Source organism: Nomascus leucogenys, chromosome 6 (genome assembly GCF_006542625.1).
Source record: "Nomascus leucogenys isolate Asia chromosome 6, Asia_NLE_v1, whole genome shotgun sequence".
Lineage (NCBI taxonomy): Eukaryota > Metazoa > Chordata > Mammalia > Primates > Hylobatidae > Nomascus > Nomascus leucogenys.
Genome location: NC_044386.1, coordinates 53223450 through 53235601, shown reverse-complemented (window position 1 = coordinate 53235601; position 12152 = coordinate 53223450). Strand labels below are relative to the sequence as shown.

Below are 12152 nucleotides of genomic sequence, written 5' to 3'. Positions count from 1 at the left end.
AATTCATATAAAGTAATAAATATATACATACTAGAATATACAAAATTGGAATGGGGAAAGATTTTCTTAGGACTTAATGTATTTTATTTATGTTAAATCCCTAATTCCTGAGGTTAATTTTATAAGCAATAAGTCAAGCTAGCACAAAATGCCACCAACTCACCATGCCCTATAACAAACTTACACATTTAAACAAAATTATTTTTAGAATAAATGGTTGCTTACTGCCCAGTCTCCCTAATCTCTCTTCCTTCCCTTTTATCCTCATTTCACTCCTTTATCCCCTGCAAACAAGTGCAACTGACCAGAAATCTAATTTCTATCAGGCTACAAAGGGCCCCACTAATTCTGCTTTGCAACCACAGTGCCAAAGCTGTTTATTCAATATCACAATTTGAGCTCAAAGTCTAAGAATGGCACCAAATATGCTACGGAAATAGTCATGGGAAGAGATAGCATAGATTTAAATCAATAAAGGTAAAAACAGTGACGTTAAGGAGAATATCAGAGAAGCTTCAGGAAAGAGGAAGAAAACCAGAAACCTGTCCTTATGCAGTTATAATATCATTGCTAACTCTAGAGACAGGTATTTGAAGTAAATCAATACCATTTGTCAAAATACAAAGTGGCCATAAGAATTCATCACTACAACAGAACACTTTTGAGAGTAAAAGGGGGAGTTATCAATAATTACACATAAGTAACAGATGTAAAGGGAAACTATCCCCAGGCAAACTGGAATACATGGTCACTCAATCCAAACAGGTCATAAATTTAGGGTGTGACTACTTACCAAAATATTTCCCTCCCCACTAGATGTACAAGTCAAAACAAATCAAGTTAGAAGACTTTAAATATTATAGTTGCCAGATCACTATGAGCTAATTTTAGTCTGGCAACCAAATCAGACAGCCAGACATACTTAGTTCTATAAAGGGAGGAGAAAAAAAAGGAGAAAGGTAAAAGCAAGAGGGCCTGTCAAAAAACTGCATAAACCCTTTCCAGATGATAAGATCAAATTTTAATATCATCCATAAGGAAGTTTTTTTTCTGTTGAAATCTTGATCTGAATAATCTCTTACCTATAACATGATGGGCTACTTTATACTTTCACTTTTTCATCCACTCCCTATTACTGCATTTCTTTTTGAACACCAACTGGTAGTCAACTGCTCACCTACTAAACACTAATTAAGTGGTCTAGGATAATAAATGTCATACAGAGACAAAACCAGTATCTTGCTACACAGGCCAGATAGTCTTTAAATGTGTTCTGAAAAGTTATAAAATAGGCTAATCTCCAGAGAAATTACATGATGATGGTCAAAGTAGATCCAAATAATATTTAGCCCACAACTGGAATGAAATGGGGAAAAAAAGCAAAAACACAGCAATCACACTTTCTAATAAACACCATAAAATGAAACTGGAAAACACAATTTAAAACAATTTAAAGATAAATGCAGCACAATTTCCAGAGTCCTCTTAATATCTTGAATGCTGGTACCTGAAAAAAAGCAAGTTTAATTAAAGAAGCTGTTGGTAAACGACAGCACCTTACAGTTATTTTGAAAAGAACTATGGAGGATTTTCAAGGGCTTTTAAGGTTAAAGGTTATTCCTTATCCTAATTTTACCTAAAAACGTAGAGTTTTTCTTAAGTATCCCACCATAGATTTATCAGCAATAGTAAAGTTCACCTAAGCAAGAAATCTTCTTCAAAAACCTCAAAAGAAAATATGTCACTATTTCTTGCATAATCTGTCTCTCAATCTTTCGAGACAGTTTCTCTTTTTTGTTTTTCTCTTAAATTGTCTCTTTCAGTTTAGAAATCAGCGCTCAGATCTCCAAATTCCTGACCTCGCAATGACCTCAAAAATTTTCTAGTTGACAAGGTCCCTCAGCTAAGATACTTGAACTTTCTTACAGTTCTGATGTTCAAGCTATATGGACAGTAGCCCATAAATATTTGTTTTATGGTTAGACTGTTCCCCTAAAAAGAATCCCAGCAGGACAGAACCAGAAAGAGTTATAAATGTTCTAAGTTTCTTCCTGATCCTATAAAAACACCAACTGAAATATTTTCTTTTCTAAAGATAAATAATTCAGGAGAAAAAAATTAGTTTCAAATAGCTGATTAAAATCAGACCTGCCTGACTTTTTACATGCTCTGAGAACTTCCTCAACTAAGTTAAATATCTAATAATCTTGTACGATTCCAAGAAAACAAAAACAGGACTGATATTCTGGCAACAGCACAGGACAAAATAGTATGCCATGAGAAATCAGTATCACAGAATAATCAAACATATTGCTGTTACATATACTAGTAATAAAAAGGATTTGTCCCACAGTAAAAGAAACCTTTCTGTTTTATTTAACCCAGCCTATTAACATCTTGTGGGGTATATTTTGGGATATGCCAGTATAAAAACACATGTAAAAATAGACCAAATTAAAGGATGTTCAATAAAATCTACTGCCTACATGAAGCTGTTAACACAACCATGGATGAAAAAAGGAAAATCAGACATTCTACGATAAGAAAACATAGTAAGGATATAAGGGATAGAAAAGCAAAGTATTCTGTTGTTTCTTTACAAACAAAAGACAGTGTCTATCAATGAATGCTCATCATATATCATTTGTACTATTACTGCAATTTTACTCTTAAGTTATTCTAAAGTCCACTCAAAATGCTTGAAGCAGCAAGTACTTTAATCAATAGAATCTACCATAAGCCTCCATTTTCCATGCAGTTAACAAGCATACTGATGTAGAAATACTACATAATGGAAATCTGTGGAACAAAGTTATATCTGTTTATACGGCTTATAGCAAGAATAATTGAGAATGGGTTTTCCTTGTGCTGAAGTTCTAAAATGTTATAGTCTTGCATCATACTGAGCCAGAAGGCCAGAATGCAGCTAAAGTATACAGATAACATGGGAGCAGATTTAAAAGACTATGCCTATTTGACCCCATTAGCACAAGCTGAAATGATGTGGGGTCCAATACTAAACAGGTTAATTTATTTATACTCAGCCTTTTTGAAAATGCATCTCTCTGAGGAATTACACAATGCAAGATAAAAAGATAGATCTCTTTTGCTACAGGAAAGATGTGTATCTTACCAGCCTGGGGTCAAAAACATTACCTTTAGGGGCTTGATGGAATTAGAAAATAGCAGTTATATTCACTTATTTCTCATCTTGTTATATTTGGAAAGATCTGAAAACAGTTTTTTCTGAATTACAAAGGCTGAAAAATGTTCTATTGAGGGTAATATAACCGATAATATAACATTTACTCAGCCTTTGTAATTACTCCATCAAGAACAGTTGATCACTAGAGATAATTTATAAGCAGAGGGGGTTGCCAATGGCACCCTTTACTGACAGATATTGTTTATGGGAGATGCATGGAGTACTACTAGATTCTTACTAAGAAGCAAGCAAGAGAATATACTTACAAGAAAAACAACAGAAGACTGCTTACAAGAAAAACAACAGAAGACTGCCTTTTACTGCCCAAGAGGCCATTACTGGCTTGCAGCATGTTGAAAAGAAATGTCTCATACTAAGAAAAAGATTTATAAATAAGTGACATGGCAGAAAAATGGATGGTTCAGTTCATACTAGCTAGATAATTTGTATATTGTCAACAGCTGGACACTTAATTCTATATTAGTACAACTTTCTTTTCCATCAATGTAGTTCAAGGTTAAAAATAAGGGAGATATAGGGAATTGTGTAAATATGGTATTATCTTAATATAAAATCTAAGAGTCAGAAACTTTTACAAAAGAATTGATAAAACAAAAATCATTAATCTTAAAATATAATTATAGATTAATCAAAAAAGGATTTTAAGAATAGAACTAAAATAGCAAAGAATAATAATTTAACCATTATTTACATGGCTAAAGTACTATAAAAATTTTCTATGTAGATTTGAATGCTTTTTCCTTTCAAAAAATGTCTTGCAATTGCTGATGTCCTCATGTCAAAACAATGCCACTCCAACCAGAAGCCCATCAAACACTTCAAGTTTGCTGCAAGCCTTGCCCATATCTAACATCATACGGAAAGCAGCCTACAGAGAATAAAGAACAGTCAGCTCAACACTGGTCACCTTTTCATCGTCATTTCTTTGTCTTGCTTTGCTCTTTATCTTGCTAAGTTTCATTTCTACTTTTAACATAATGTCATATCTCATTTGGAGATTTTTTTTCACTCAATCAACAGAGATTATCTTTGCTGCCACTGCTCCTCATTTGATGTATTTCACTAAGACCCTATATACATTCTTTCCTCTGTAGTCTACAGGATTCATGGCCAGACACTGCTTACTCATTCTGGTAGATCTTTTTACGCCTGCAAAGAAGACCAATACCTCAAGGCCACTTTACTATTTTGCTTTCTCTTAGTGGTGACTATTAACCAGTTGACTTGTTTTCAACAACTTTTTCTTGAATTTTTGATTAGTGCAAAATAAAAGGATGATCAAGAAAGACAACTCAACAGAATATCCTAGACAAATTCATGTTGTATGTTCTTTGAGGACAGAAGCATCTGACTTTGTTTACCTTCAAAATTCTAGTGCCTAGCAGACTGCCAAAAATATGTTTGTGGATTTAATGAATAAATTACTGAATAAATGAACATCTACCCAGAAAGATTAACTTATAAACTTTTCATAAACTCTTACTATATGTAAAGAGGCAATAAAAGGAGCTAAGATAAAAAGACAGTTCTTGCCTTCAAGAGCTTCCACGTAGGATAGAAGAAAACTTGAACAAATAACTATTAATAAAAGCTACGAAAGAGTTAGATATAAAGAAATATGAGATAATATTATCTCTGTAGTGGCCACAAAGGCTATTTTGTGACAGAACACTAAACCTATTCCTTCATGACCTTAGAAATTATATATATGCTACCCGACCTCAGAAATTATATATATGCTATCTTATGTAACTTCCTATTGTGACTACGGTCACTGAGATTCCACGCAATAGCAGAAAAATATTAATACTAGCAAAAAATATTTTACTTTATAACACTCACATGAATTCTCCCATTATTGCAAAAGAAAGAAAAAGTGAGAATTTAGTCAATTAAGATATTTTGTAACAAAAGTAAGTATGGTATATAAAAAGCTCTTTTTTAAAAGTAATAAACTACCTAATCTTCCACAGACCTATGGAACACATTAAGATTGTATAAGTAGTATCATTATAGTTAAGAACAGTTTATAAAAGAATAAGAAGGGCAACCAAAATGTACCCATGTCCAAGGCATTCCTGGCAGTGGGTTGTATGCTACCAGCTAGGTTTCCTGTGTTGGGTAGGAATACAGTGTATATAGAATGGGTCTCACTTATTAACTCCTTTATCAATTGGACATCAGCATCTCAGTTGGTTATGCTGATAATCCCCTGCACTATACTATAAACAAGAAAATAAATATACCACTTATTAATATTTCTAATGAGAAGAAAAAGTTTAATGCAAAGAATGATAATATATTTATGTTTTTAAAATGAGGTAATAAAATAAGCCCTATCTTTATTAACAGAAAACAATGATAGGATATATCCTAAACCTTGTTACTTAAACCTTGTTATTACCTAGTAGTAATAGCACTGCTCTAAGTCAAAAGATAGTGAAATAATTCATTTATCTGAAGTGGAATTAGACCTGGCACACTATCAAGACTATCCAGGAATAGGCATCTGGACAGGCAAAGGTCTAAACACAGTTTATAAAAGTTTAAAACCAATTTTCCTCCATAATCAATATCAACATATCTGCAGTCATTTGCATACTTACCACACTGACTGAATTTCTCTTTTAGTTTCTGCCAAGTCAAGTCAAAAGGTAGCTAGAATGAAAAGAGGTATTAGTAACATATATACAAGAAAAAAAAGAATTTCAATTATCCTTAATATTTATTTGCTTACATTTCTGACAAATATCTGGTTGCCTTTGGAGCCTATTCTCTCTCTCATTCCGCTTCCCATTGGACCCGATAAAAATCCTCGATCCATATCGATGCTCCTTTCCAGTATAGCTCCTATACCTGGTCCCATTCTATCAAAGCTGGAACTCATCCGGTCCAGTCCCATCCCCATTCCTCCAGTCACACTGTTCATGCCACCCATTCCACCACCTAGATTTTCAAGAAAGGACGGGGAGATTTGGGAATTTTGTGTTTTTGTTTCAAAAACATAAGGAAAAGGAGAAGAGGAGAAAGGAGGAAAAGAGGAGATAATCATTTTTGAGAAAGAAGGGGGAAAATTAATTTGTTTATATAATTAAATAATATACAAACATAAAATTATTTTCATACAGATAACAACTTTCCAAAGAACAGAATTTGCTTAAGTATACATTTAGTTAGCTGAGAAATTCTAGCCACTGTATAAATACATTATACATATATAACTGTATAAAATTATATTCTGATCATTAATATATAAATATATAAATCCTCTACCAATCACTGCTTCCAATAACGTGACAGTTGTCCTTATCCTTATTTTTATTTTCCAATATCAAGCATAATAATTGCTAGAATAAAGATACACAGAGATAAATTCAAATTATTACAACTCTAGCACTCCAGCCGCTCTCATCATACTCTCCTACAAGTAAATATTCCTTTCCTAGCTTATCTTTCACCTCAGCATCTTCACCTCTGTTTCCCAGTTTTTATTCTCATGGTAATTCAATAATCATAGCAAAACATAACTTTTAATCTCAATATTATACAGAACTTGTCAAGGGAACAAAAAATGCTATCACTCCGTTAGCCAGAGCTTAAGAATTTAGCTCCGAACTCATACCTACTTCATTCTTATGCACTGACTTGATTTCCTGTCCTTTTCAATTAATCCCATCTTACTCATTATCAAACCTTTTGTCTTGTACGTAATATCCCCAAACATGGAAATTCTAAAAATTAACATCACCCTCAAATTGGCTTTTTGTGAATAACCAATATAAAATCAGGGAAACAGAAGTACAAACACTGAGATAAAAGAGGAAGGTAAGGAAGTTAGGACTAACAGGAAATGGCTGAGGCTAAAAGATGATGGAAAGAGGAATAAAATGAGGAGCAAGATACAATGGAAGTAGATGTCTTCAGCTGACAGGATATTAGAATTTACTCTTAGAATAGTTTAAATAGGTTTTATTTTCTATTTGTGAAATTTCATCAATTAAAGGAAGTCAATAAAGTACGAAGAGCTCAGAGACATGTCCCAGTATGCAAAAGAGACTAAAAAAAATAATAAATTATCCATGTATTCAGGCTTAATATAAGGCCTAAAAGGTAGTAGTGGAAATAGTCAGATGGGAGATTCAGCACTCCCCAGTGCTGCAACTACTCTTGATGCTATTATGGGAAAGGTTCAAGAGGAAAAGAATTAAGTACCTCTTTCAACCTTAGCCTGACTCAAGCTGAGGAGATGCCTAAGAGTGTTATATCTGCATTTACCAAAAGACATAGATGTTTACAAATAAAATAAGCTAGTCACTAATAGCTATTATAGAAAATAAGCAAGGAAACAAAGTTGGCGCTAAAGCAAAAGTTGTTCCTGACACATGATCAGAGAAATCCCCAGATTCCTTAGTTGGAAAAAGGCTCTTGGATTGGCTGTTAACACATAGTTCAGAAATATCAAAGAAGTAAAATTCAAACAGTTAATTTAGAAATTTCAAACAATAATCAAACAGAAAGGCTTTGCTCAATTATCAAGGTTTCTCAAATTATAGCAAGACACATTAACATATAAGAACAAAGTATTACTATACTACAATAACTACTCTTGCAAAGTCTTTGCAAGCACTCAAATATTACTGAATAAATTCTAGTAAAATTTAAACCTACTTATTCCAGATCCTACTGGACCCATGTTAGAAGCTCCTATTCTTCCTGCAAACCCTCCAATCATTGCACTGCCTAAACAAGGAGGGAAAGATAATATACTAATTAATTTAAATAATCATACTTTAAAATTCCCAAGGTACTATGTGCTCTGATTTACAATAAATGAAAAGCATAAAGTTTTCTGAAAATAGAGTTCAAATATGTAAGATGTTGAAAAAGAGAGCTAGCATATTAAAATCCTTAAAGTGTTTTCTTCAGGTAATAAGTTGTATAAAACATTATGATTTTCTGATTTTTCACAAAAAAAGAGAAACCAAATTTCGAAAATTATAGCCTACAAAAAGAAAAGGAGAAGTATGCAGCCAGCCCTACCAAGTCTACCAAAGGAATCTCCAAAGCCTCGATTTATTCCAATATCACCACGTCCAAAATCTCGCTCCATGCTACTAGTCATCGCACCACGGTACAGCTCTGAAAAAATTGTGCAACAAATTAACCCTTTTCAAATATATCAATATATGATGAAAACATTCACGAATGTATCTAAATTATGAAAAGACAGCATAAGTCACAAATACAAAATAGTCTGTCATTTACCCAATTTACCTCACATGCCACACATACCATCCCCATTCCCGCCAGGCCTGTCCTTATCCCCTAGTGCCTATATGCCTTCTGAAGACATTTTTAGCACACATTCCTAAGTTATAGGGGGGAAATCTTGATAATAGGGAAAACTAAATGTGCACACACTTTCCACTGCATACATTTACCTACCTCCCATTCGGCCAACTCCTCCAAATCCTCCCATGCTATTCATTGCTTCCAGACCACCAAACCCTATTCCTATGGAATAAAGATTAATTTTGAGATCCTACTGTCAGTCATGTACCTGAAAGGTACATTTTGTAAATGTTAAATCTCACCAGTAAGCTCTTCATCCACCCTACCTTGTGCAGCTACTTCTTAACACATCACCTTCCTTTAAGTATGTACCAGGCTCAATTTCTGCTAGCAGCCTTTAGAACATGAGCCAACAATAAACCATGACCTTTTTTTCATGGAATTCTCAACACAGTTTCTAGTTTATTAAAAATGGTGATGGGTACATACAAAAAAACAAATCTTTATACATACCTCCTCCAATTCTATTCATTCCTCCAAAACCTGGACCATCCATTCCCATACCTCAAATAAAATACACAGTATGTACTTTAAGTATATTTTATTTTTATGACTAAAAGATGATATAATGCATTATAGCAAAATAGATACCACTGGTATAACCACAATGAAAAACAAGAGAAGCAGTAGGGTACAGGAGGCATGGTTTAAAGTGCTATGCCATAGCAGCTGTCTAATCATGAATCTTCAAAAAGGTTTCTTTGAACATTTATCAGACAAGAAAGCAAAATTCACTAGTAACACCCACAACATTCAGTTAGCAAATATCTAGAACTAGGTAATCATTCACTTTTTTTTCCACAATAAACACAGAAATACTACTATCAATGATTTTTTTTTCCAGCATAGACACAGAAATGGCATTACAGCAGATTTAGCAATCAGGCCAGAATGTAAGGACTCTCTAAACATGGCAGTTAAAAGAGCAGTAAAAAATTTTTAAATATAAATAGTATGTATTTAGGAAAGGGTAGGTAGGTGTGAGAGTCTAAGGGTAAGGGAGAAAACTTGTTTGGATCAGAATGATTACGATAATGAGCCTCATAATTTAAAGTGTGACTACAGCATCTCGACAAAAATAGGAATCTGATAGCATTTATTAGTCCATCAATTAAAACAGTAATTCACAAAGTATGGTCCAGGGACTCTTGAGGGTTCAATAGGTCAAAACTATTTAAGTCACCAGATACTACTAAGACATTATTTGATGTTTTACCCTCATTCTCTTGAGTTTAAGGTGTAATTTTCCAAAGACTATATGATGTACAATATCACAAAAAACTAAATGCAGAAACAGATATAACAGCAATATTAAGCCAAACATTAAAAAGATGTGTGGAAAGGTAAAACAATGCCACTCTCCTCACCAATTTCTTTTATGCATTGAAAAATAGTTTATTTTCTTAAAGCTTTTATGTATGTTAACATGTAATGAGTTTATCATTTTTTAATATGTAATTTTTTTAATTTCTAGTTTTTCATTTATAATACAGTAAATACTGGTAATTATAACTACATAAGCAAAGCATTTTTGGGTTCTCATCAAATTTTAAGATATAAAAGGGTCCTAACACCAAAGTTTAAAAACCAATCTCTAAAAATGAACTGTGAGTTCTTCCAGGTGAGCAGCCAAATAACTACTTGAAAAGCCACCTTCCCAACTGGATAAACAAATTTTAGTTGCCTATGATATGGTAGCATTTCAGCTACTCCATAAATACTGTTCATACATGATATATTCTCCTTCTGCCTTCAAGACATTTCAAAATCCAAAATGCTAGAAGACTAGCTACAACATAGCTGGCCCCAAAGAAACCCTCCTGACTTCTGCCTATCTCTTTCATGTTAGCTGTGCTCAAGGTTTCATTCCTTTTTCAGAATGAAGTGACACTGTAAATATCTAACTATTAATTAGAGTCCTTTAAACATTATTACAGACCACACCAATGGAGGTTTTATTAGCTAGCATATGTATCACTTAAAAAGAAAAGAGAAAGTTAGAATACTCACCACCTGGACCTAAATTTCCCATTACTCCACCTATGTTCAACTGGCTGGCACTAATAGGCTGTCCACCCGGACCAAGTCCCATCCCAATGCCTCCAAGACCACCTAAAACAAAAATGAGAACAATTATTACAAAGATCCATATATGATTAACTAATTGGTAATAAAATGTTTTAAAAAGCTATATACCTGTAGTAGTATCTCTAAAATTTCTGCAAATTTTCAAATAAAAGCACTGGTTCTTGTTTTTATCTAGAAAGTAGCACACTGAAGCCCGACTATAAAACCATTTATTAATGAGAAGTGTTCTATGAGATAAAACATGATATAATATAAAGTACACCTTATACCCCACTTAAAGGTACACTGAAAGGAATAATAAAATACCTAGAGGATTTTGAATAATATCTTATCACCTTATATATGGCACACATATCTGCAAATGAGCATCTTGCCCAAATTTGTAGACCCACTTAAAATTTGATAATTACTTTTTAAATGGTTCAAATCAAACTAAAAAGTCAATAACCATAAATTTAACACTGAATAAGGCAAATATTATATTACCCAGTTTTCTCATTGATATAAATATTTATTTATATTTATATGGCACCTTAAGTGTTTCCACATCTATTGTCCATACAAGAGGAAATTTTTGAGACCTTAGGTTACTTGGTTACTTGCATAATGACATGTAGCTGATTTTAAGACTTTGGTCTTTGCCGTCAAACTGCACAACAAAGACCAAAGTCTTAAAATCAGCTACCGGGAAGGACAGATTACTTATAAAGAAAGGACTATTCAACAAATAGCTGACTTAATAGCAACAGTGTAAACATGAAGACTGTAGAATACTTTCAAAGTGCTTAGAGAAAACAATTATCAATCTTTATACAAGTTAAACTATATTTGAAGACACTTAAAACCCAAAATTGAGAGAATTTACTAAAAAAAGATCCTCACTTAAAAGAGCTTCTAACATATACGCTTCAGAGGAAAAAAATTAGTGCCAGAGTCTATAAAAGCAGAGGAGTGATGACACAAGAAAATGGTAAATAACACTGTCTAATTTGCAGGACAGAAAAAAAAATAGTACAGAACTAATAATACAGAACTAAAACATTGAGCAATGATAGTATAATTAATTCACTAGGAAAGTGACTGTATCCAAAGATCACTCTACTATTACATAAAAGAAAAATTATATTAACTTCAGGCTTCATAGAAATATTAAAATATCCAGAACAATCCAAGATAGGAGAAAAATAAGTATTTGTAAGACAGAAAAATAAGACACAAAACAATATGATGGAAATTAATCCAAATGAACCAATACATGTGAAGAAACTGAACTCTTCAATTTCATGGGGAAAAAAACTATCAAAGCGATTTTTTTAAAAAGCCTAAGCCCAGCAATAACACTGTTTATAAGGGGCATGCCTAAAACAGTAAAAAAATAGGAAAAATGTACCAGGCAAGTACCAAACAAAATAAAGCTGCTATACTTACATTAAAATGAGACCAAAGACTCAAAGTAATTACTAGAGAAAAAAATCACCCTATAAAA

At 33.0% G+C, this 12152-nt stretch overlaps 1 protein-coding gene across 3 annotated transcripts in view; it reads right to left on the bottom strand.

Moving 5' to 3' along the window:
* The window catches only part of MYEF2 (myelin expression factor 2), a 43659-nt gene that overhangs the window by 8588 nt on the left and 22919 nt on the right, over window positions 1-12152 (bottom strand). The window contains exons 10-16 of one of the 3 annotated variants that reach the window (XM_003266880.3): window positions 10589-10690; window positions 9032-9082; window positions 8672-8740; window positions 8267-8365; window positions 7895-7966; window positions 5964-6172; window positions 5833-5884 (exon numbers count right to left, since the gene is read on the bottom strand). In XM_003266880.3, coding sequence (XP_003266928.1) covers window positions 5833-5884; window positions 5964-6172; window positions 7895-7966; window positions 8267-8365; window positions 8672-8740; window positions 9032-9082; window positions 10589-10690 — 654 coding nt within the window. The remainder of the gene's footprint in view (window positions 1-5832; window positions 5885-5963; window positions 6173-7894; window positions 7967-8266; window positions 8366-8671; window positions 8741-9031; window positions 9083-10588; window positions 10691-12152) is intronic. The other 2 variants (XM_004088243.3, XM_030814129.1) reach the window with 2 other exon arrangements.